The 27228-nt window shown below is 46.9% G+C and overlaps 1 protein-coding gene across 2 annotated transcripts in view; it reads right to left on the reverse strand.

Moving 5' to 3' along the window:
- PLEKHG4 (pleckstrin homology and RhoGEF domain containing G4) overlaps positions 1-27228 on the reverse strand; it is a 1592954-nt gene that overhangs the window by 151164 nt on the left and 1414562 nt on the right. For both annotated transcript variants that reach the window (XM_085638629.1, XM_085638628.1), the window contains exon 18: positions 20567-20818. In XM_085638629.1, coding sequence (XP_085494755.1) covers positions 20567-20818 — 252 coding nt within the window. The remainder of the gene's footprint in view (positions 1-20566; positions 20819-27228) is intronic.

Raw genomic sequence — 27228 nt, forward strand, 5'->3', positions numbered from 1 at the left:
TTCAGATCATTGTATCACCACCACAATGGTTCCAGTGCCAATATAATGAGCAGCAGGGAAAGAGAACAGCATTGGCATATGCCCCTCACAGTCAGGAATGGATGAGACAGAAATCCCCTGCAGTTAATTTGAGTCGGTATGGTCATGTAGAGATCATTGAAATTAAACCAGGTCGTAGGCCAGCTTATTACATGGTCCTAAAGAGGCAGCTCCAGACCAGCCGGTCAAAGGCATTTTCAGTATCAAGAGACATGACCAATGGAGGTGATTTTCAGTGAAATGACCACAGACAAACTATACTTGGAATTCATATTTTAATCAATCAATCAGAATTTATAAAGCACAGCAAATCACCCATGAGAGTCTCAAGGCACTGGAGTTGCTAGCTGCTTTGCAGAAAAAGTAGGGAAAATGAAGCAAAAGCAGAAGAAAGCATTGAGAAAAAGGGGGAGAAGAATGAGAAAGCAGAAAACAATGGAGCAGGAGCAAGCACTCAGAAAAAGGGGGAGATGAAGGAGAAAGCAGTTACAAAACGAGGTAAAAGCAGGAGAAAGAACTCAGAAAAACAGGGGAAGGAATGAGAAAGCAGTAAAAAATTAGGCAAAAGCAGGAAATGCACTCAGAAAAACGGGGGAAAGGATGGAGAAAGCAGTAACAAATGAGGCAAAAGTAGGAACAGCACTCAGAAAAACAGAGGGAAAGGAAGGAGAAAATAGTTTTAAAGAATGAGGCAAGAGCAGGAGAAAGCACTCAGGAAAAACAGGGTGGTGCAGCAGCACGGGAGAGCTAGGCTTTCTCAATGGGGTCACGCTGCGGCCTCCATTAAGTAGGTCCTAGGAGGAGGGAGGGGTGCTGGGAGGTATTGCAAGGGGCTGGGTGGGAGGCGGGAAAATTGATGGCAGGCAGGAGCGGCAAATGAGGGAAAGAAAACTAGGAGAAGTAGTGAAAAATGAGGGAAAAGCAGGAGCAAGTACTCAGAAAAAAACAGGGGGAAAGTTAGCGAAAGCAGTAAAACGTGGCAAAGGCAGGAAAAGCACTCAGGAAACAGGGGGAAAGGAATGAGAAAGAAGCAAACAACAATACAAAAGCAGGAAGAGCAATCAGAAAAACGGGGGAAAGGAAGTAGAAAGCAGTAAAAAAAACGAGGCACAAGCAGGAAAGCACTCAGAAAAACAGGGGGAATGGAAGGCGAAAGCAGGAACAAATTAGGCAAAAGCCCTCAAAGGGGGGAAAGGACACAGAAATCAGTAAATATGGGCAAAAGCAGAATAAGCACTCAGAAATACGGGGGGATCAAGGAGAAAGAAGTAAAAAAGCGAGGCAAAAGTAGGAGTAAACACTCAGGAAAAAAAGGGAGGAAGCAGGGATGTGCCGGAGTATGGGAGTGGGTGGCCTGAGAAGGAAGGTATGATTTTATGTAGCCACATGGCTAGGAATTTGGCCAGGATTTTAATGCCTACATTGATCTATGATATGGGATGGTAACTGCCTCATTCTCCAAAGGTTGTACCCTCCTTTTGGAATGTGAGAGATACTAGCTTTGTTAGAATGATTTAGGGCGTCAGTTGTCTTCATCTCCTTAAAGGATGAGAGAAGCATGGGGCATGGAAGTACCTTGATGGTTTTATAGAACTCTCCTGTATAGCCTTCCTCTCCTGGCCAGTACAATAAAGGAGAGCTGTAATTGTGCCTGAGATTTCCTCCACAGTAATTCCTCCAACAAGGGTCGTCAACTCTCTGGTGAGATGGAGGGAAGCTTTACCTGTCTTAAAAAGATCTTCTCCACTGAAGTCGTATCTTCAGTGGTGTAGCTAGACCATTTGCTTCCCATGGCGGCCCCTGTGTTTGCAACCTCGCGACAACTGCAAGTAAGAACGGGGAGGTGCTGGCGATCCCTGCGTTTGCTGCGATGGGCGCAGGTAAGAGCGGGGTGGGGGCTACTGCTCCCCTTTGCTACGCCACAGCGTATCCTGTACGTTTGATCTGCTTAGATCTGATCAGTGTTTTATTGTATGAGGTCAAGGCCTCGGAGATCTGTTAGCTGAATTGACAATGGCTGGAATTATTATGTACGGCAGCTATTATCAATTGAAATTCTCTTCATCATAATTGAATGACCAGTAGCACCCCAACTTATTCACCTTGTTCGTAATGGTGCCATCACAATTTGAATATTGTATATTCGGTCTAGGCAGTAAAGAATTAATTAAATGTGAATCTCTTTGATGCGGAAGCAAGGGTGCTGGGTGTGTGTTGTACAGTTTGGTAAGCTTGTTAACAGATTTTTCTAGTCTGGCCTGTTCTTGATGCGAGCTGAATCTCTCACCAAGTCGCCTCTCCAGGGTTGCCTTGTTGGCAACCCATTGCACTTGAGCTGAGACGGACTGTTTTCAGAAATGGGTGTTCAAAGTGTGCCTTAAGAGACTGATTGTCATCAATGGCACTATACTGTGTGGCTTGCATACGCCATGTGGCAGAAGAGGTAGAATACAGCATAGGCCAACCCCAATCTGAATCAAAGAATAGCCTGACATACCACTTCTAGGATACTGCAGTGAGACATGTACAGTACTACTGCGAGACATAACAGAAAGTAGTCAATTTTGACGAGTTCCATAAATCAATCAATCAATCAATCAGTCACTTGTAAAGCGCACTACTTACCCGTGAGGGTCTCAAGGCGCTGAGGGGAGGGGAGTGCTGCTACTGCTCGAAGAGCCAGGTCTTGAGGAGTCTTCTGAAGGTGAGCAGGTCTTGGGTCTGTCGCAGGTGGGTAGGGAGGGGGTTTCAGGTCTTGGCGGCGAGGAAGGAGAAGGAACTGCCCCCGGAGGTTGTTCGTTGGATGCGTGTGACGGCTGCGAGGGCAAGGCTGGCGGAGCTGGCGGGTGGGGGTGTGGAAGCTGAGTCTGCTGTTCAGGTAGGCTGGTCCGGTGTTGTGGAGTGCTTTGTGTGCGTGGTTGAGGAGCTTGAAGGTGATCCTCTTATTGACGGGGAGCCAGTGCAGGTGTCTCAGGTGGGGGTGATGTGGCTGCGATGAGGGATGTTGAGGATCAGTCGGGCGGAGGCGTTTTGGATGCGTTGTAGTCGTCGTAGGTGTTTGGCAGAGATTCCTGCGTAGAGTGCATTGCCGTAGTCCAGCCTGCTGCTGACGAGGGGTTGGGTCACCGTTCTTCTTGTTTCGGTCGGGATCCATTTGTAGATCCTGCGGAGCATGCAGAGGGTGTTGTAGCAGGCTGAGGAGATGGCGTTGACCTGCTTCGACATGGAGAGGGAGGAGTCGAGGATGAATCCTAGGTTGCGTGCATGGTCCGTGGGTGTCGGTGCTGTTCCCAGTGTGGTCGGCCACCAGGAGCCATCCCAGGCAGAGGCGGTGGGGCCGAGGATGAGGACCTCTGTCTTCTCCGAGTTCAGTTTCAGACGGCTGCTCCTCATCCACTCGACGACGGCCTTCATTCCCTCGTGGAGGTTGGTTTTGGCGGTGTGCGGGTCCTTGGTGAGGGAGAGGATGAGCTGAGTGTCGTCGGCGTAGGAGATGATGTTGAGGTCGTGCTGGCGGGCCACTTGTGCGAGGGGGGCCATGTAGACGTTGAACAGGGTCGGGCTGAGGGATGAGCCCTGGGGTACGCCGCAGATGATGTCGGTGGCTTCAGATCGGAAGGGTAGGAGGCGGACTCTCTGGGTTCTGCCGGAGAGGAAGGACGTGGTCCAGTCCAGGGCCTTCTCTCTGATTCCGGCTTCTTGGAGGCGTGTCTTTAGTATGCGGTGGCAGACCATGTCGAAGGCGGCTGACAGGTCCAGGAGGATGAGGGCTGATGTCTCGCCGTTGTCAAGTTGGCGCCTGATGTCATCTGTGGTGGCGATGAGTGCTGTCTCGGTGCTGTGGTTTCGTCTGAATCCGGACTGGGATGGGTCTAAGATGTTATTGTCCTCGAGGTGGTGGTAGTAAATAAACAGTAGTAGTACATTTATAATCCCTGTCAGTCACAAGTAGAACACACCAAACTTCTTTAGGCCTATGATCCATCCACACATCTTGCATCACTCTAAAGAAACTGTCATCACATCTGTCAGCAGGGCTTGATTTGTACAGTAGCAGATCCCGAGAGATACTTTAGTTTACCCCAACAATCAGCTCGGAAGAACCAAATTCTGTAAGTAAAACAAGACAAATGAGCGAAGAAACACTTCTCATATGCATTGGGGGCATATACTGAGCCTATAACCAGCATATGGTCCATTAGTTTACACTTAGTAAAAGCGTACCTGCATTTCAGGTACCGAATTGCAAGCCCACATTGCCTGTAGCTGCACATAGCATCTTCCCCTTTGGTGTTAGGGCCTAAAGTATGACTGGAACTGATGACAGAACGCACTCAGTCACGTTTAAGTTTAGGGGACATGAGGTCCAAAAGGTGAGTTTCTTGAAAGAGTGCAATGCTAGTGGCTTTGGTGTTTAAATCATTTATAATATTCTTACATTTAATGAAGTGAGGCCACATAAGTTCAATGAGGAGGGTGTCAACGATGTGGCAGGAGGTGCGGGGGACATGTTGTAGATGTAGGAGTCAGTGGGAGTAGGAAGAACTATTTGGCAGTTGAGATATATAAAAGTAGTGGTAACCAGGCACCAGTCAGTGAGAGGTGAGTGGCAAGTCCCAGCTGCTGCTGCATGGGCAGGGGAAAGTTTTGTAGACAGGAGATGGACTAAGGTCATCTGTTATCTGTTGACCGTCTCTCAACTCCATGAACCAAGGAAGTCCAGGCTGTCAAACTCAGTATACAGTCAAAGGAGGTCCTAGGGCAGATAAACGGTTATAAGAGTATCACCAGGCACCACTCAGTATTGAGGGACAAGCCTATGAGACAGCTGAGGCAATGGGCACTAGAAAGCAGGATGCCTTAGGGATAAGAGTGTCTCAGTATTTTCTCCTTTAGGGTAGGAAGGAAGCACCCACTCCCCCGTCACAGGCCTCTAAAAAAGGAGCCACCTGCCATTTGGGCTAAGATATTGTAGATGGTAAAGCAGCAAAAAGAGCCATAAGAAGAAGCAACAAGTCTGCCTTGTCAGAGAAAGTAATCAGATTAGTAACAAATTTCAGTATTTCTATAAAAACAACAAGAGAAGAAGCTTCAGGTGCGACCTGTATAAATGCCTGAGTATGATCAATAAAAGAGGGCACACACAAGGCCCTCTGGGCTGGTGTATCAAGAGCTCAACAATATTACAGAGGCAAGCCTGGACAGTTGAGGCTCAATCAATTGAGTACTCAGACTAACGCCTCAGGTTACATTATGTCTCAAAGGCAATCTGGACCGTCCCCTTCCTTTGTAAAAGAGTTCACTATTTTGAATAGACTCTAACAGACGGCTGGGTAAGTCTTACAGTTGTTTGCTTGAGAACCTCTCTGAATACTTCCCATCCTTTCTTTCCTCATCCAGAAGATATTCCTGCTCCCCAGTGTCAAGAGTTTGCTCCACCTCTTTAGTGTATTCCTCATGTACACTTTGAGCACTTTGTGGAGACCATGGAGATGATGGGTATGTCTTAGACTCTCTGTGTGTATCACTCTTTAACCCTTATGTCCTGTTTTCTTTGGGATCACATAATGCAGTCTCTTTAAAAGTTTCTGTCTTTCTTTGACAGTAATATCTTTTCAACATCCAACTGTTCTGATATTTTATAGATGCAGCAGGTTTTGGGGCAGTTGGGAAGTTGATATTTGAAAATCTCTTTTAGCATGTCACAGTCAAAATGTATATGGTATTTTAAGTTTCATCATCTGATTTCAAAGTTGAATTGTGTTGAATGACTGGTGAGTGGAGGGGGTCCGCGAGCTCTATATTATAATCAGTTCTCATTATGACCAGCATCAAGTCTTCTAAAGTAAATATTGAGCTGAAAGATTGATTGCTTATCTCTTAATCCTACAATGCTGAGGACTGCATCCTGATTGGCCCGGAGGCCGCACCTGCTGAGCCAGCATCCCTTCTGATTCCTGGCCGTAGGGGGATGCAACTATTGAAGATGGGAAGTTGTCAAAGGAAGCCACCTCACCAAGATCTCTGAAGTTTTCACGTTCTGGGTGAGGTTACCACCACAGCCCACCAGACCCAAAGTTGCCATTTGGAGCAGAACTATTTCAACTACCAGGACTACAACTGTAGAAAGAGGTATCCTTGGTGCTTGAGAACTTTGTGCGAACAAATGACTAGGAATAGGACTGAGAAGCGCGATTTAGAGATAAGCGGGCCGGTACTTTGTCACAAATGTGACAGACTTCCAATCCACCTTATTATAAGCTCATTAGGAAATGATGCACTTGTAATATAGGGGACATGATATGTGTAACGTTTTATGAAGGGGTACCTAGCTGCCAAACTCTAAATCAGGCCCGTAGACTAGTTCTAAAGGAAGCCAAGCAAGATGACTTCACTTCTCATCACCCATCAGCACAGGAAGTGACATCACTGCATGCTCCATCATCCACCTGCACAGGGAGTGACATCACTGAATTTCCCATCAAAGATTTGGACATGAAGGGACATTAGTGGCTTTCCCAGCAAAACCGTCTTTAAATGAAGCCAGGCAAGAGGACTTCATTTTCTATCACCCAAAAGCACAGGAAATGACATCACGGCACCTTGCACATCGCCCCCTCCAAAGACCTACTTAATGGCAACTGCAACACAGATGCACAGCAGGCACTCCACTGATGCTCCAAAGGCAAGCCTGACTGCACCCGTCCATGCCTGGACTGCACCCAGTGCCAGGAACCCTCGTCCGATCGCTGCCCAATGATACTCCGTAGCACTCTTTAGGTCGCTAGACCCTGGACGCCTTTCCCCCAACTGCTCCTGTGCCACACCACACACCTTGGTAGGAGCTTTCACCTGCACTGACTGCCAATTCTCCAGCAGCCACACACCCACATCCCCAACGCAAATATTAACAATGCCTTCAACACCCACTTGACAGAACACATGCCACAGAAGCACCAATAATGCCTACACCCCCACCTTACACCACACGTCACACCCATTCGCATGCATACTTCTCAACACATGAGCACACAACCAAAATATGGGACCTGCTGAGTAGTGATGCACCTTACATCCTTTTTATCATAAAGACCTGGCTCAACCCCTCATGGGCTTCCATCACTGCCATGGCAATCCCAGCGATCACAAGATCAAACTACAGGACCGCCTTCACAATCCAGGAGGAGGACTCGCTATCATCTTTAAGAAATTTCATAAAATGCACAACAGCCCCAAAGAACGTCCCCCATCCATGGAACACCTGCCCTTCAAGCTGCAAATCTCACTTGCAAACCTTCCGGACCACCTTTACCAACCTCACCACCAATTTCGTAGCCCCGCTCACCATCGACTCCAAAGCATACATTCTACTAAGTCACCTCAACTTTCACCTCGAAGAATTAAATGACCCTTGCACCTCAGCACTGTACACACGGACAGGTCCTTCCTGCCACTTCGGGCAATGACTGCAACCTCTAATGCACAGGCGCTAGCGGACTAGTTGTCACAATGGGCAGTACTGGATATATGGCGTGTCTTGCACCCCACAGACCGCTTTTACTCCTATTATTCCGCAGCTCACGGTTTACATGTGAAGTTGGACCGGGTGGTGTGCTCGCAGTCTCTGGTCCCCTTGGTTGAGGTAGTGGAATACCTAGGTAGGACGCACTCCGACCATAACCCTTTACGGCTCCGACTGAACTGGGATCCTGGTCGCACCCCCATACCCACCTGGCGCCTCCAATCTGCTGCACTGGAGGACCCAGAATTCCGTGCATCACTGGGATCAGCTGCCCTGGAATACTTTGAGCACAACGAGGGGACGGCGAGCTCCGCATTTGTGGAGTGGGATGCCCACAAAATAGCTATTAGGGGGCACTGTCTTGGGGCCACGTGGAATTTGTGTAAACAACTGTCCATGGCGCTCACGAGGCTGGAAGTGCAACTGCTCCAATACGAAAGAGAAGGAGAGGGTGGGGGTGGACAGTCAGGACAATTAGAAACCTCTTGTAGGGTGTCCAGAGCGCAGCATTACAATGTGACTGCACATGTTGCAGTTGCATACTTCCATTTCTCTATGGGAGCTTGTGCTGCAGCAGTAACCAGGCCATAGTACAAGCTCCCATAGAGAAATGGGAGAATCTGTTCATCTCTGCACCGTGTGGCAGGTACCTCAAGGTGCCTGCCACACACTGCAGGGATTAAGAAGGAGGCCCACAACCGGAGACCGCAGGGTTAAGGGGACCCTGCTAGGGGCCAACAAAGTCGCTTTTCAACAAGCTTTCCATGTATGAAAGCCCGACATGGAAAGTCTTTCCAAAACCGTCATCTTAATCCCTACTGCAGAAACGCCGTTCATAGGGATTACAGTCCTTGAGCCTGTCGGAATCCAGCCGGAATGACTGGCCTGTTTTAATTGCGACCACCTGCATCGTAATTTGGCGGTCGAAGTTGAAACCCGTAATGAGACTCATAAAGCCTACGACCTGTGGTTGGAGACTTTCCAACTCTCATCATAATGTGGCCCTCTGTGTTTAAGCTATTCCGCTCAAAGGTAATGAAACTTTTCTCCTTTCTACAGAAAAATTATTTTCAGCAGCCATTGATCTCCATGGAACCAAACCTAATGACAGGCCAAGCACTGGCAAAGCCAATAGGTCTTGTTAGATTTTAAAGACCAATGACATTTACATTTTCACACACTTCAAAAGATGGAATCAGAACTTACATAGTGCGGCGGCAGTATTTTAAACTTTTCTAGAGGTCTGCTGATTAAGATGCTGCAGTACCTTGACCCCTTGGTGGAGATTCCATGGACATGCATTCTCCTTTTTCACACAAACTCCACCATAGTGCAAGCATAAGATATATGTAATGCATAGGTGGAGTTAGGTAAAAATGGTAGGACACGGATGGTAAGTATGAAAGGTTAGGTATGATAGGTAGAAGGGTTTTGCAAGGTAGGTTAGGTATGGTAGGTTCATATGTTGGGTTGGCATAGGTTGGGTATTGCAGATAGACTAGCTATTCTAGGTAGGTATGTAATATATTTTACATAAGGTAGCTTATACGTGGTAGGCAGGTAAATTAGGTAGCTAGGGTTTATTGGAGAGGTATAATAGCTATAGTAGGTAAGTATTCTGTATGGTATGTAGGCTTGATAGGTAAGTTAGGCATGGCAGATAGGTTAGGTTTCACAGGTTTGACATGGCATGTTGATTAGGTGTGATAGGAATGGAAGGTAGGGTAGACTAGGTTTCGCAGGTGTTTAGGTTAGGTAGTTTATGGTAACTATGGTATATTATAGGCAAGTATGAACAGTTAGGCATTTAGATAAGTATGATAGCTTAAGTATGTTAGAATAGGTTTGGTATGTTAAGCAGGTACAGTAGGTACTAAAAGTATGGTATGCTTGTTATGGTAGGTAAAGTGAATATGTTGAGCAGAGTTAGGCAGGTATGAGAGGTTAGGTAGCTGTAGGTATGCATGGTAAGGCTGGTATAAGAGTTTAGGTATCCTACGTAGCCGTAGGTATAAATGGTAAGGCTGGTATGAGAGGTTAGGTAGCCTAGGTAGCCCTAGGTAAGCATGGTATGGCAGGTATGAGAGGTTAGGTATCCTTGGTAGCCATAGATATGCATGGTAAGGCGGTATGAGAGGTTAGGTATCCTAGGGTAGCCATAGGTATGCACAATAAGGCAGGTATGCTAGGTTAGGTATACTAGGTAGCAGTAGGTATGCATGGTAAGGCAGGTACGAGAGGTTAGGTATCCTAGGTATCTGTAGGTATGCATGGTAAGACAGATATGCTAGGTTAGGTATCCTAGGTAGCAGTAGGTATCCTAGGTACAGTAAGGCAGGTATGAGAGGTTAGGTATCCTAGGTAGCCAAAGGTATGCACGGTAACACAGGTATTGTTAGGCTTGGGGGTCTCTAGTTGGCAGAGGTAGGTACCTTTAACCAAATAGGGGCCCTTGCGTTTAGTCAGGGTAAGGGGGTACACTCCTAAAATAACCCCTGCTCACCCCTTGGTAGCTTGGCACAAGCAGACAGGCTTATCTCAGAGGCAGTGTGTAAAGCATTTGTGAACACATACAGTAACCCAGTGACAACACTACAGATGGACACCACACAAGTTGTAGTATAAAAATAAGTATTCTTTATATAGTTTTAACACACGACCATAAACGACAAAAATCCACAATACTGTACTTAAAATGGTAGAAATAGCTTAGTTCTCTTTAGATGTTAAAATGCGACACTTTGAGTTCAATGTACCTTTGGATGCGTAACGCTATACAACAAAAGTGTTGCAGGGAAGGTGATGCGTCAGTTCCTTACATGCAGGAACGGTGATGCGTCGGTTTCTTACTGCGATTCCGTGGCGATGCGGCACGCAACGCCGTGATGCGATGAAGGTCCGGTGCAATGAAACAAAGATGGCGTCGTCTTCTTGATGCGACACAATGCGTGCACGCCCGACGGCCGTGCAGCGACTCAACGGTTCTTCTGAGCCGCGACAGGCCCTGCGACACGCTTCTCTGGTGATGCGAGACGCTTCGGTGATGCGATGCGATAGCTGCAGCAGCGACACCCTTCTTCAGTGATACGACAGCAGCTACGGCGGCGACACTCTTCTCCGGTGATGCAAGACGCTTCTGCTATGCAATGCGACAGCTGCAGCGGCGACACCCTTCTTCAGTGATGCGACGACAGCCGCAGCAGTGGCGACACGCTTTCTCTACGTGAGTCGCGCTTCCAGCTCCTTGCGACACGCAGTCCCTCAGAAAGCCCAACACAACTGCAGGCACTTCCAAAGAACTCTTGGGGAGCTGTTGGTTGAAGTCTGTTGTCCCTGAGACTTCAGCAGGAGGCAAGCTCTTTCTCAAGCCCTTGGATCCTTCACAAGTTGAATAAAGTACACACAAAGTTCCTTTCTCCTCTCTTTGGCAGTCAGGCAACCACTGCAGGCCAATCCTTCAAGCTTAGGGATAGTCTCTCCTCAGTCTCTCTGGTTCATCTCCTCAGCAAAGATTTCTTCTTATTTCCCAAAAGTGATGTAAAGTTCTGGGGTCTGGGTCCCCCTTTTTATACACAGTTTCTCTTTGTTCTCTGAAGGCAGAGAGGCCTTTGCCTAGTCCAAACCAGTTCTGGTCAGTCCTGGAACACTTTGTTGACAAGACTCCTTCTTTCCTTTCACAGTGCAGGGCAGGGACATCAGACGCACCACAGGAGGTGGAGCCAACATTGTGGAGGGAAGGCACAGCCCTATTCAGGTCCCAGGTGCAACTCCTCCCACCCATCTACATGCAGATCTCTCTATTCAACTCTGTGCTGACTCACCCTGTCTCCTGGCATCCCCCAGCCCCTGTCACTCAAACTCCAGTCAAGGAATACACAACCTAGTAGAGGAAGGCTTGGATGGTTAGACAAGAAAATACCTACTTTCTAAAAGTGGTATTTTCAAACACAGAATGTTAAAACCAACTTCACTAAAAGATGCATTTTATCATTCTGGGTTCAGGCATACTAAACTCGAATTTCTACCTAGTTCCCTGAGTCAGTTAGCATCATAAGATGTAATAATCAAACTGCCCATTCTGGCCTATGGGGAACAGGTAGCCTTGCAATAGTGAAAAACGAAAATGGCTGTATTTCACTATTAGGACATGTCACACACACCAGGGCATGTCCTACCTTATACTTACAATGCACCCTGCCCTTGGGCCTACCATAGGGGTGACTAATATGCACAAAAGGGAAGGTTTAGGGACTGGCAAGTGGGTGCACTTGCCCAGTCAGCATGGCAGTACCGGACTGCACACAGGCTCTGCTATGGCAGACCTGAGACACACTTTTGCAGGCTGCTTCTGTGGGTGGCGCAACCAGTGCTGCAAGCCCACCAGTACCATTTGGTTTACAAGCCTTGGGCACACTCAGTGCACTGTACTAGGGTCTGACAACTAAACCAAACTAGCCAATCATGGAATCCATACATCAATCTGCCATAGGGAGCACTTGCACTGTGGCAATGGACAGCAGTGGCACAGTGCCCACGCCAAGGTACCAGGTCTAACACGTGTCCCCTCCAGCTGAAATATGGGGAGCACTACCCTACCTCCTGGGAGTTCTCATCACTAAGGCGTAAAAATCTGGACAGACCATCAGCATTGGCGTGCTCTGTAACAGGGCGGTGTTCCACCATGAAATCCATCCCCTGTAGGGAAAAGGGCCACCTTAACAGCTTTAGATTCTCACCCCTCATCTGCATCAACCATCTCAGGGACCTGTGGTCTGTCTGAACCTGGAAGTGAGTCCTAAACAGGTATGGTCTAAGCTTCTTCAGCGCCCAGACCACAGCAAATGCCTCACGCTCAATCCCACTCCACCTCTGTTCCCGTGGAAGTAACCTCCTACTGATGAAGGCTACGGGTTGATGTAGGCAATCTTCATTCATCTGTGACAAAACAGTCCCCACACCATGCTCTGAAGCGTCTGTCTGAACGATAAATTCTCTGGAGAAGTTGGGTGCCAGGAGCACGGGCGACGTGCACATGGCAGTTTTCAGTGCCTTAAAAGCTTTCTGACAAGTGTCAGTCCAAATCACTTTCTTGGGCTGCTTCCTGGAAGCCAGCTCTGTCAAGGGTACAACAATGCTGCTATACCCCTTGACAAACCTCCTGTAATACCCAGTGAGTCTTAAAAAGGCTCTCACCTCTGTCTGGGTTTTGGGGGGTTCCCAAGCCAGGATGGTTTTAATCTTGGGCTGTTGGGGCGCCACCTGGCCGCTCCCAACCTGGTGTCCCAAGTACACCACGGAACCCTGCCCGATCTGGCACTTACTTGCCTTGATCGTGAGGCCTGCCCTCCGCAGCACCATCTACACTTTCCAGAGGTGGCGCAGATGTTCTTCCCAACTGGTGCTGAACACTGCAATGTCATCCAGGTAGGCGGCACTGAACTCTTCCAGTCCAGCCAACACCTGGTTGACCAACCTCTGAAAGGTGGCAAGGGCATTCTCCATCCCAAAGGGCATCACCCGGAACTAGCAGTGCCCATCTGGTGTGGAGAATGCTGACCTCTCTCTTGCCCCATCAGTCAAGGCGATCTGCCAGTACCCAGACGTTAAATCAAATGTGCTGAGGTGTCGGGCAGCGCGTAAGCGATCAATGAGCTCATCAGCTCTGGGGATGGGGTGTGCGTCAGTCCTCGTGACTGAATTGAACCCTCGGTAGTCCACACAGAACCGGAGTTCTGGCGTGGCACCCGGTGCGGCAGCCTTTGGGACCAAGAACACTGGGCTGGCCCAAGGACTGTTAGAGGACTCAATCACCCCTAACACAAGCATCTTGGAGACCTCCTCCTTGATGCAAGCTCTCACCCTGTCAGTCATCCTGTAAGTTTTGTGCTTCACAGGAGGACTATCTCCAGTGTCCACATCATGGATGTACCAATCAGTGACACTGGGAATCAGGGAGAACAGATCAGAAAACTGTCCCAGCAACTGACGACAGTCATTCTGTTGCTCAGGGGTCAGGGTGGAAGAGAGGTTGACACCATCCACTGACCCATCTTGCTCTGTCGCCGACAGTAGGTCAGGAAGAGGCTCAGTCTCCTCCTCCATTCCATCATCTGTTGCTAAGAGCATGCCCACTTTGGACCTCTCCAAGTGGGGCTTCAGGCGGTTGACATGCAGGACCCGCAAGGGGTTCCTGGGAGACCGCAAGTCCACCAAGTAAGTAACAGGACTTTTGCGCTCCACCACCTCAAATGGTCCGGTCCACTTATCCTGGAGCGCACAAAGCTCCACTGGGGCCATGACCCACACTTTCTGACCAGGTTGAAGCTCTACCAGAGTGGCATTCTGGTCGTACCACTGCTACATCTCCTCCTGGCTGGCTTCCAGATTCGCCTCAGCGAGTTGCCTGAAACGCCTAGTCTGGTTCCTGAAGGCCAGCATGTAGCTATATACATCCTGGGGAGGTTTCCTGGGAGATTGCTCCCAGCCTTCCTTGACCAGACTCAGAGATCCTCTCACTGTGTGACCATAGAGAAGCTCAAAGGGACTGAACTCTAGAGATTTCTATGGCACCTCACGGTATGCAAACAGCAGGCATGGTAAGAGGACGTCCCACTTACACCTCATAGGTTCCTCAAGACCCATAATCATGCCTTTTATGGTTCGGTTGAATCTTTCAACCAACCCATTTCCTTGGGGGTGGTAAGGAGTGGTAAACTTGTAGGTTACCCCACACTCCTACCACAGGGACTTCATATACTTAGAAATGAAGTTCGTACCTCGGTCAGACACTACCTCTCTAGGGAATCCCACTCGGGAGAAAATTCCCATCATTGCCCGTCCCACCACGGGGGCCGTCACTGTCCTCAGAGGTATGGCTTCCGGGTACCAGGTGGCATGGTCCACCAAGACCAGGATGAACCTGTTGCTCATGGCTTTCTTGGGGTCCAGTGGCCCTGCAATGTCAATACCCACCCGTTCAAAGGGGGTGCTGACCACAGGGAATGGCTGGAGAGGAGCCTTTTGCTTCCTCCCACTCTTTCCACTTGCCTGGCAAGTCTGACATGTCCAGCAATGAGTGTCTGAACTCTTGCGTATTTGGGGCCAATAAAAGTGGGTGACAAGCCTCTCAAAGGTCTTGTCCTGCCCCAAATGTCCTGCCAACAGCACACCATTAGCCAGCCTCAGTAGAAAGGCTCTGAAGCGCTGGGGTACCACCAGCACATGGGTTGACCAGGCTCAGCAAACTTAGGCTCACTATACAGGAGACCATTCTCCCAGTAGATCCAATGTGATCCAGACTGATCACCTGCTGCCTGGCTTGCAGCCTGCTGCCGCAAACCCACAAGAGAAGGGCATTCCTTCTGCTCCTTGCAGAGCTCTTCCCTAGAGGGTCCTCCTTCTTGCTGCCAATGGGTCAGCTCAGGCAGGTCCCACATTTCAGCTACCTGTTCCCCTGTAGGTTCCAGGGCATCCCCCTCTCCTGGACCATGGGAACTTCGGGCCGGTTTCCCGCACCCCCTGCCTCTTCTCTTTAAGGCAGGCACCTGAGCCTCCCTCTCAGGCCCCAGGTCCTTTTGAGCACCCTTACTGCCTGCCATGGACCGTGTGGTCACACACGCCCAGTCAGGCAGACCCAACATCTCCAAATGAGCACTTTGCTCCACCTTCGCCCAAGGTGAGCTCTCCAAATCATTCCCTAACAAACAGTCAACAGGCATGGCGGGCCTCACAGCTACCTGAAGAGTACCAGAGACCCCCCCCCCACTCAAAGGGAACCTGAGCCACCTTGCAGTGGCTCTCTGTGTTGTCAGCGGCAACAACTGGGTAAAATGCATTGGGGACAACCTGCTCTTGAGATACCAGGTGACACTTGACAGCTGTCATACTGGCTCCTGTGTCTCTAAGAGCCTCCACTCTATGGCCATTGATAGTCACCCACTGCCTGTACTTCTTAGTGTTATCAGGCAGTTGGGTCCTGGGGACCACCTCACAGTCTCCTAAAGAGACAAGGGGCATCTCTGCGGGACCCCACCCATCTTGGACACCACTCTCCTCCCCCAGGGCTACACTCGCCATCTGCCGGGGTGGAGCACCAATTGGTGCTGTCTTTCCAAACTGTGGGCACCGGGGATCATTAGACTTATGGCCCATTTCTCCACACTTGTAGCACTTCAGGGTCCCCTAGGTACAGGGTTACCTGTCGGGGCCCCGTGCTTCTTCTCAGGGGGAGAATGGGAACCTTTCCCTTGGTTCCCTTGGAAATTACTTTGGGGCCCTCTCTGGAACGCCCTCTGTTTACCCTTGTCCCCCCCACTCCTCTGCTGGGGACCCTGCCCACTCTTGGCTGAGTCTCCTACGTGACCCTTGTGGACCCGGGTGCTCACCAAGCGGTCCGCCTCCTCAGCAAGCTTCCTAGGGTTAGTTAGCCTGCTATCAATCAGGTACTGGCGTAGTTCTGGAAAACAATTACTTGACAAGTGCTCCCGTGCAATTAAATCAAAGAGCCCCTCAAAATCATTCACTTTGCTACCCTTCACCCAATCATCCAATGCTCTGCAAAAGAAAGTTACATATTCTACCCATGTGCTTGACTCCACCTTCTTGCAATTTCTAAACCTCTGTCTATACAATTTAGGAGTCAACCCATACCTGGACATCAATGCTTCCTTCATGTGGCTATAAGAATTATGGTTTTCAGAGGGCAAGTCTAACAGTGTATCCCGCCCCCACAACCCCACTCCCCAATCCTTCTCAGGGACCCGGTGGGAAGACATGGCTACCTCATAGGCCTTAAACCACTACCCAATGTCATCATTCTTATCAAATTCTTTCACCACATCTTTAGGAATATGCACTTTAGCTTCCACAGGCATTGACAGTGTGCTGCCACCAGAGGGAGTAATTTCTAAGCTCCTTGCTTTCAATTCCATCTCCCTCAAATTTTTCTCATGCTCCAGTTGCATCCTCTTTTCCTCTAGGGCCAATTTCCTAGTTTGCAATTCAAATTCTAACTGCCCACTTAACTTGAGCTTGTTCAGCTCCATCTCATGCATCCTGCACCTCTCCCTGTCCTCCAACTCCTCTGGGGACAGGCCTTTGGCAGAAACACTGCTACCTACTGGGGAAGTTGCTCTCCTCCCCCCTGGACCCAATGGTCCCTCCAGCTGCCTCTCTGCATCCTCAGCCCCTTCCTCATTCTCAGGGGTACTCCTTGTTGCGACCCAGGCCTTCAGCGCCTTTTGGAACTCATCCTTTTTGGTGAGACCGGTCATTGCAACTTTACATTTCTTGCAGACGTGCTTCAGCTGTCTCACATTGTAGCATTCCAGTTTCGCCTCTTCCCAATCAAAATCAACAGATGCTATGGATGCTGCTTTCTCCATGGTGGTTAAACTTGGCAGTTCTTTGCAAAAATAGAAAATCCCAGGAAAAACAATCTGCCAAAAGTATGTGGTTGCGTTTTGGTCTGCACTCACTAGTAGTGTTCACCAATCACTGTATATGAGTCACAAATGCAAGTCCAGAATCCCACCGCTGCCACCAATGTTAGATTTGGGGGTCTCTAGTTGGCAGAGGTAGGTACCTTTGACCAAATAGAGGCCCTTGCGTCTAGTCAGGGTAAGGGGGTACACTCCTAAAATAAGGTCTAACAGGTATGCTAGGTTAGGTATCCTATGTAGCCAAAAGGTATGCATGGTAAGGCAGGTACAAGAGGTTAAGTATCCTAGGTAGCCAATGGTATGCACGGTAAGACAGGTACGAGAGGTTAGGTATCCTAGGTACAGTAAGGCAGGTACCAGAGGTTAGGTATGCTAGGTAGCCGTAGGTATGCACGGTAAGGCAGGTATGAGAGGTTAAGTATCCTAGGTAGCCATAGGTATGCACGGTAAAGCATGTATGATTGGTTAGATATCCTAGGTAGCCGTAGGTATGCATAGTAAGGCAGGTACGATAGGAAGGTATTATAGGTAAGTAGTTATGTAAGCTACACTGGGCATCTAGATATAGTTGCAGTATGCCTGGTTAGTTGCGGTAGGATACAATGCCTTTAAGTAATATTTAAACGTTTGCTCTGTAAAATAATTTTCTTGACTTCTTTCTTACAAATCATACCATTGTATGTGGAACTCTAATACATACGTTTTTAAAATGGCATGCTTTCCGACCTACAGGGGAGTGGTTTATATGCAAATACGTGAGTTTCATAACGATAACATTCATACTAATCTTAATCATAACAATGATCATTTAAAAAGGGCCACTTTGCTGAAAAGGTTGCTTAGCAGATTGATGCCTCAAATGAGGGAGTCATCAATTCAAAACATACAATGTCATTTATGTTGGGTAAATGTGGTAAACTTGAAAGAGACCCACAGAAACATATTGCCTGGTGGATACTTTTGACAAATGGCCAGCATGGCTGTTGTTCGTTAAGAAAGTCTGTGTGCCTGCACATTGTTACTTTAGGAAGAACAACAAATGCTCCGAATCCAACATCTTATCATGACAGTAATCTAAAACAAATCAACACTCAAAGCCCAACAGTGAACGGCACTACGATATCCCCGTATGATGGACGTAGCATCAAAACAACAAGCAGCAAACCCTCAAAACATCAGTTAGAATGTCATTGTGCCAGCAAAGTACATACACGAAAGAATGAAGCCAGGGTAAAGCTATAGAACAAGCTAAACCTGGAATTCAAGAAAAGGGCTACCTGATATAACCAGCCTCAAAATGATAATGCCTTGACGGAAGCCACGCTCTATAGATTATTCTTTTGATGTTTTTTATGCTGTCTGTAGCGACTAATGTTAAAGCTTGGTTACATAGTCTCATACACTGCAATACTAATGGTGATATATACTACTCCACACTGCCGGCCACTTCCAGACCCAGGGATATTTGGGCTCCCTTGAAGGTGTATTTGTTAGAAATTGAACAATCCCCCCTGACCCTCTCCCCAGCTGGAATGGTCCCCACGGGTGTGGGATGAAGTTCATTTCCACTGACTCTCGCTTATTCAGTGATGTACTGCAAGTCTATTATTCTTGTGCAATTTGTGGGGATTGTCATGTATGGAGTCAACAACAGGATTATATGAGGTCACATGGATTACAATGTTTATTGTACTATTTTCTTTTATTCGCCGTCTAAATATGAAAGTGTACCAGATGACTGTATTTGATTTATGTCTAAAATTGTAAATAAATTCTTTTAAAAAAAGCTGTCTGTAGTGATAACTAAAAAAAATCTAAAGATAGTGGGCACATTTATGGGCATAGTGGACTTACAGTTGAGGCAATAAAGAGCCATATGTATTCCTCCTAAGGTTGCTACTCAAAGAAAAGTATTTTTACAAGGAAGATTTCTGGACTAACCACAAGATCGAAGAATAATGCATAGCAAGAGAATCTAGAATAGGCTCACGCTGCATAACCCCACCAGCAGGTGCCTGTAACATATGCCCTACCATATTCCGCACAATTTGAGCGATGTAAAACAACAGCTAGGCTACTTCCCAAGTAGTCCCTTTGGAAAAATGGATAGATTGTGAACAAACAAAAAATAATTTGCCAAATAGGTTCACAATTACTGTTTGGACTATGGATTTACTCAAGGGCTGTATACAATATGTTCTAATGTAGTACGTTTGTTGTTGGGTCACACTTTGAACTTGTACAATGGATTTAAAGATCAGACGTTAATAAAAGATTGTAATTTAGTCAGAGACTTGTACACTAAATTCTCTCTCGGGTCTTGTCTAGTTTGCTCAGCCTCTGTTCACGTTCACTAAGTTCTTACAAGGACAAGGGCCTTGTCAAATAGGTTAACAGAAGTGGTTGTACAAGGAGTTCAGAACTCAAGCCTTATGAGAACGATTCTCGCTTAGGTTCAAACACAGGCAATACATTTGATTCGCGTTCGTACAATGGGTTCCGTATCAGTTCGCAGGAGGGGTGTGCGAAGTTGTCATGGTGTTTATACTACAACTTTGTGATTTTTGTTTTAACTTCAGAATCTTTGTGATCCCTACAAACTTTATCTTGCCATAAACTTTTATGTGAGACAATTCTCTTGGAAAACGTTTTATTGCCGAAAACCTTTCCTCCAAGCGAAGTTGTGCTGAGTAATGGCCTATATGCTGGCTTCAGTACTGGAATTTGCATCATTGGCTCATACTCATCACTGATCAATGGGTTCTTACTCATGCATTTCACAACAGGCTCAAGCTCAGGCATAATGAAACAGGCTCATCTTCGGTCCCTATACCGTGGGTTAGCCTTGTTTCTTGCACAATCCATCAGACATGGGGGCAGCCGCGGCCAGTGCAGGTAAGAGAGTGGGGTTGGATTTCGACAGACTACGAGGAGGAAAAATTAAATAAATAATGACTTTTCCCTTGTCTTTGTCTGTCAAATTCCCTCCTCCCCACTGGCCCTACAGTCCCACCGCTCTTACCTGTACGGGCCGCAGCTGCGTGGGGGCAGATTGATTAACATCACGCTACTCAGGGCATCAAGCAAAGTTCCTGCACATGAAAGGGAGACAGTAGCAATGCGCCATATCAACTAAGATATGTCACATTTATCCTGGCTCCAAGCACTGGTGCACTGTGTGCAGTCTAGTGTCAACATAGGCACCCTTGCACTATTTTTGGGAAAAATTCCACACAAAGCCACGCCAATCTGATTTGTGTGGCTTTGTAAATCACAAATAGCATTTTGTGTCATGGCTGCATCAAATAAGTGATACATTCACGACGTAAAAGGTTAGTAAATCTGCCCCCTGGCCTTTGAGCATTGTGTTCACACTTAGGTTGTGTACTATTTATTCATACAAGTCGCTTGTTCCATACATAGGTTTACTCTATTAGTTATGTATACCATTACATTTCATCGGACTTTCGACAATGTGTTCAAATGCAGGCTTTATAAAGTCACTTCAGACTCATGACTTCTCCTCTTTTACTACAATTTGTTACATTTAAAACAATACACATACCCGTGGACGGCTGGCTACTTGTGTCAATTTCAAGTTCCTCTTCCTCTATACGGGTTCTTGTGCTGAAGAGCCTGGTGGAAGCCATTACTCCTTGGTTGAAATACACATGCAGGTTGAGAGGGCCGAGAAGAGATGCTGACGAAGGAGCGCCGATGGATTGAGTGCTGCTGGTGGACATTGGTGTCTGCATTCTCCTGTATGGGTTTGAGTGGTCAAACATTGACACTGCGATTGACGCTCTTGTTCGGGCTCCTATAACAAAACATGTTAAAGCCACAGTTTTCACACCGGACCAATGAACTCTGGGGCTACTTAGATGGTGGGTTTGGCACCATAAAACCTATAACATAACAACATATTTTGATGTTAATTATTTCAATGAACGATTCAGAAAGAATACTCACCTGTATCTGGTGTTCTCAATCCCATATTTGGGCCTTCTCAGATTCACATGTGAACCACATTTTTATAAATCACTGGTGCAAGGAAATGCCTTTTTTGTATGATCACCCCAGAAATATTTGCACTGATGCTGCTGGTTTTTCGACTCTGAAGTGGACTGAGCCCTGCTGACCAGGCACAGTGCATGTGCTCTGACCCCTCAGGTGTGTGCACAATTGGCTAATATCTGATTGGCATAATTAGCTTACCTGTAAGTATCTAGTATATGGTACCCAGTGTACCCAGGGCCTGTAAGTTAAATATCACTATTGAGCTACAGCACCTATTGTGCCATCACTAGAGTGACAAGGGGAAAACATGGCTCTAGGTCTGCCACTCCAGCTTAGTCGGGCAGCTTTTAAATTGCCAACTCTACATGGCAAAATAACTGTTTTTCAAAGCGCAAACCTTTCTTTTTAATATTTGTAAATCACCCATAAGGCAGATCTTATAAGCCCAAAAGGCAGGGAGTAGGACATTTAAAGACGGATAGGTTTATTTTGTGTTTTTCGTGCCCCAGTAAAAATAAAACTGCCCATTATCGTTTTTACTGTAGCTAGGCTGGTAGTCCCATTGGCTAACATACATTTACCCTAGCTCAACTGCTAAGTGCTACTTACTTCCATTTGGGACCAGCCAATAAAGAACTTTAAAGTAAAAGCCAGGTCTGATGGCTCAGTGGACTTATGCATTCACTGCAGGTCACAGGTTCAAATCCTGGCGGGTCCACTCAGCCTTTCATCCATCTGAGGTTGATAAAATGAATGCCATTGTGTTGGGTTACAATAAACAACTGTTATTCAGCACAAAGATGCCTACGGGTGAACGTGCACTTTACATATACACGTTATGTTAAAAAATTAAATGTTACATTAAACCCCACACAGTGCTAAAATCAGATTTAAAGTAACTCTTAATATAAAGGTGACTTTAGAAGGCCACCACTTTCTTGCCTCAAAGTCCCAGTAACCATTTCTGATTAAGTACAGCTGTGGTCACCTGGGATAGACTGCTGCCCTTCTGCCAGGGAGTGTGATTTGGATAACTGGGAATGGGAATAAAGGGCCTGTTGGTGAGAGGAGGTGTGACCTACTCCTGAGAGAATGGTGAGAGAGAGGGCTGTGGCCACAAACGGTCCAGCTTCAAAGAGGCAGCAACTCTCATATGCAAATACGAGCCACACTGTAGCCTGCTCTTTCCTTTGTCAAGGTAGGCAGGTTGGCATCTCCCCGCAGAGAGGGAAAACCTGTTGCAGAATTGTTTTTCCAGGAGGAGTTCCTCATTGTACTGGACACACCTCAGGGGTGTGCCACGGCTCTGACCATGGGAAGAAAGATTCTGACATATTGGATTTGGGCAGGGAGATGCACTGTGGGATTAGTTAGAGGACTCCTACCCTCCCTCAAACTCATACGGGTGGCACACCTATGTACCAACCTCAGAAAACCACTGAACTCAGAAAGAACAGAATAAGAACTACACCTGCTGAACCAGTGGACCTCAGATACTCTTTTACCTCACTGCTCTTTACCCAACCATCCAGTGCCTTGCAAAAGGAATCCACACAATCCACCTAGGTCTGTTGGGATAGCTTTTGACTGTCCCTGAACCTCTGTTTGTACTTTTCTAGTGTCAAACCAAACTTCTTGATTAGGGCCTCCTTCATGGGGGTATACCTCACCCTGCCACATCCTTCTAGGGTCAGTAGAGTGTCCATCCTCTTACTAGACATGTGCCTCCACAGCCTAGCTCTCCAATCCTCCTCAGAGATCTTGTGCATCTGTAAAGCAATTTCAGAGACTTCAAACCATCTGTCTATGTCATCTTCCACCACAAAGTCATACACCGGACCCTTGTGAACCCTCCTCTCAGAGGGCACTGAAAAAATGCTGCCACCATCTTGGCTGGACTCGCCCCTCCTGGTTTTCAAGTTCAGCTCTCTCAGGATCAGCTCCTGAACCAACATCATTTTGCTTTTCCTCCGTAGCCAATCTTCTCTCCTCCATCTCCATGGTCAGCCATTTCGCCTCAAAGGCCTATTGCTTTTGCTTTGCCTCTAGCTGTAGTTTGACAAGTCGTAATTTGAGTTTCCTCTCCTACCTCCTGTCCTAGTCATGGTAAGTCAGATACGCAACCTAAAGTAACCTGTGCTCACCCTCCAGTAGCATGGCACATAACAGTCAGGCCTAACTTAAGAGACAATATGTAAAGTATTTGTACAACACTTAAATTACAGTAACACCATAAAAAGGCTACACACCAGTTTAGAAAAATAAGGAATATTCTTATGAGTAAAACAGGACCACAATGACAAAAATCCAATATTGAGAACTTGAGATATTAATATTAAAAGATTATACTGCAATATAGTGCTTAAAAGCATAAAGCACCAAGCGGGGACATCTAGTCATGCTTGATCAGGGTAAATCCAAAAGTTCAGGCTGCATGTGAAAGAGCGTGGGTCAGATAGAGAAGCCAAGCAGGTTCCCTGAAAACAGTACCTTCCCGGACGATATGTTGACTGCGAGAGCACAATGCGTTGGTTCAGAGTCACGCAGTGGGGTAGATGCGCCTTCTTCGAGACCTGCAGTCGGGTCCTGCATCATCATCGAACCCCTGACTATTTAGGCGATGTGTCATTATTAAGCCTCGCAGTCGAGTCCCTCATCATCATCGAACCCCTTATGAGGAAGATGCTGAATTGTCATTGAGCCTTGCAGTCGGGTTCCACATCATCGTCGAGCCACGCAGGGATTCCCTCGAAGCAGCGCTGCATCAAACTGGAAGGAGATGTGTTGATTCCGAACAGCGCAAAGTTGACAATGTGTAGGTTTTAAAGATCAACAGCTGCAGAACCCACTTTCAAGGCCAAGGACTGGATTGGCACCTTTTGGCATGGAAGGACTCACATTTGGAAAAGTCAAGCAGCTGAAGAAGAGTTGAAGGAAGTCTTTGATGGCCCTGAGACTTCAAAACAGGAGGCAAGTCAGTAAGCCATTGGAGTCACTTATGTTCTTGGAAGATGTAAAGATGCAGGTCCAACCCTTCTCACTCTCAGGCGAGAGGTAGCAGGCAGCACGCTAGCACAGCAAAGCAGTTTAGCAGAGTGGCAGTCCCACCTGACGGCACATCAGTCCTTCTTTTTGGCAGAATCTCCTCAGATCCGGAAGTGTACTGAAGTCATGGTGTCAGAGGTCCAGTACTTACCCATTTGAGCCTTTGAAGTGAGGGACTTAAAAGAGAGGCCTTTGAAGTGAACACAGTCCCTTTCTTCCCTGCCCTGGCTCCAGTCTAACTACAGGGGGTTATGCAGCTCTTTGTGTGGGGACAGGCACAGCCATTTTCAGGATCCAAGTGTCAGCTCCTACCTTCCATCCTGCCCAGGAGGACCCATCAGGATGTGAATGGCCCATCCGGCAAGCCTAGACTCTCCCCATGATAGGCAGAGGCACATAATACTTAAGTAAGAAAATGCCTACTTTCCAAAAGTGTAATTTTCAGACTTGCAACTTAAAAATCCAACTTCATCATAAGTTGGGATATTAAATTGTGAGCCCAGAGACACCAAACTTCAAATGTCAATCTTTTCCCAATTGGAAATTACTCTTATAAAAAGTAAAAATCTAATCCTAATGTTAACCAATAGGAGGGATAGGCCTTGCAGTAGTGAAAATGAATTTTCACTACCAGGGCAAGTGAAACTGAGAAGTAAATCTCCTACTTTTTAAATACACTGCACCTTGCCCTTAGGGTTGTCTAGGGCCTACTTTAGGTGTGGCTTCCATGCAATAAAAAGGAAGGTTTGGGCCTGGCATGTAGGTTATTTTTTCAGGTTGAAATGGCAGTTTAAAACTGCACCCACAAGCTCCTCAGTGGCAAGCCGGAGTCATGTGTAAAGGGCTACTGAAGTGGGTGGCACAATCAGTGCTACAGGCCCACTAGTAGCATTTAATTTATAGGCCCTGGGCAAATATAATGGACGTTACTAGGGACTTATAAGTAAATTAAATATGCCAATTGTGGAGAAGCTAATGTTACTATGTTTAATTAGCAAGCACATGAACTTTAGCACTGGTTAGCAGAAGTAGAATACGCAGAGTCAAGCCAACAAAAACAAGGGCAGAAAAAGGGGAGGAAGAAGGCAAAAGGTTTAGGGGACCCTGCAGAAAGGACCATGTCCAATAAAGTGCATGAGGGTACACTTATTTCACGTCTTAAAGTTGTGTCCTGAGCCCAGACACCAACGACACACCTTTTGTGGGTCTGTGACCAATAACTAATTCCTGCACTTGGGGTATGGCGTGAAACCTGCTGTTTGTTGTGGGGGCAACATTCCCTAGAACACAGTGAAAACATTTTTAAGTCGTCGGAAAACTGACAAATTTGATAGCAAAGTTGTCCAGATCTGTGTTGGAAGGCGCTGAAAGAAAGGAACTGATGTCAGCGTGTAGGGGTGGGGCATATATTCAGCACCGCCTTTTCTCTTTTGAGCCAGAGTGTAGCAAACGTGGAGCTGCATGACACCACTTACAGTCATGCGGGAGCACAGCTATGAGCATGGGGATATTCTAAGGGGAGTGGTTTAACTCCTTCATTTGTCACAAATGTCAAAAGACAAGTGGGAAGTTGTTAGTTTCTCCATTATGCAGAATTGAGAGAAACTTAATTAGCAAGTTTTAGAAACAGCTTAACATATTCAATCTAACATGAGAGCTGCTCCTTATTGTGCCCTCTATTCTTTAATTTCCATGCACCAATTCTATATCTAATTACCAATATGTTTTATTTCATAATTTTTGGAAATGCGTACACTCTTGAACTTGGCATACCTGCTAGCCACAACTTGTACTTTAAGAAACACTGTGACTTTTTCAGGTTACAGCCTACCAGACAGTGCAGCTATGTGGTCTGCTAAAGACATTCTTGGGGACATTCGGAAAGCTAACTTAGGAACGCATTCCGCCGGTTCCTTATCATTTGCTTTGTGGTTTGTAACTCACATTCTCCGGCTCTCTATTTGCTGGTTTGATTTGCTTTAGACTGTCCAGTTCGAGTTCGTCCCTCCCATTGCCCAAATTCTTGCTTACTGTATTCTTCCACAAATTTGGTTTCTGTAAACAGGCCTTTAAATCGTGTTCTTATCTTGTCACATTTGCTGTGCATTTAAAGATAGAAGTCAAATGTCAGGTTGTATCTTCCAAGGAGCTTGGTGTTTATTTTTCTTTCTCTGACTTCAGAGTGAGAGGATTTATGTGACAATCATGCAATTAATTGTCTGTAAATGAACTGTACAGACAATCAAATCAATACATTGGGTGATGACATTTCCACACATTATCGTTTGTGAGCTGTATACTTTTGTCAGTAAAACTGCATGGGAGTGCAAATGTAAAATCATAATTTCATTTAAGATGTGTTGTCTGTAATGGCAGTACGTTATCCTTACCATGCATACTTCACGTTACTCCACTCTACTCCACTCTATGCCAATGCACTCTACCCCACCCAACTCTGCGATGTACTCCTGCAATCTTTGGCAGAGCACTCTACACCACTCTGTGCCACTCTACTCTATGCCACCCTACTCGGCAACACTGCACTCTATGCCACTGCACGCTAGACCACTGCATTCTATGCCAATGGACTCTACACCACTTTACTCAAATACTCAAAACCAATTAACTCTATGCCAATCTACTCTGCACCAAATAGGTCTACACCACTATACTCTATGCCACTGTATTCTATGCCACTCTATTCTACTTTGTGCCACTGAACTCTACACCACTCTGTTCTACTATGCACCACTTTACTCTGCACCACTACTCTCTGTCACTCTGCTCTACGCCACTGCACTCTACGCCACTCTACTGTGCCACTGCACTATACGCCACTCTACTCTGTATCACTGCACTCTAAGCCAATGCACTCCATGATACTCTAAGTACACCACCACACTCTACAACAGTATACTCTGCAACACTGCACTCTCTGCCACTCTACTTTATGCCTCTCTATGCCACTGAACTCAACGCCACTGAACTCTAGACCACTACGCCACTACACTCTACACTCTATGCCAATCCACTCTAAGTCACTCCAATCTACTCTACACCACTGCACTCTATGACACTTTACTCTACACCTCCGTACTCCACGTCACTGCACTCTGCGCCAATGCACTCTACACCACTTTACTCATAATCAATACATTCTACGCC

Source organism: Triturus cristatus, chromosome 12 (assembly GCF_964204655.1).
Source record: "Triturus cristatus chromosome 12, aTriCri1.1, whole genome shotgun sequence".
In the NCBI taxonomy this organism is placed as follows: Eukaryota; Metazoa; Chordata; class Amphibia; order Caudata; family Salamandridae; genus Triturus; species Triturus cristatus.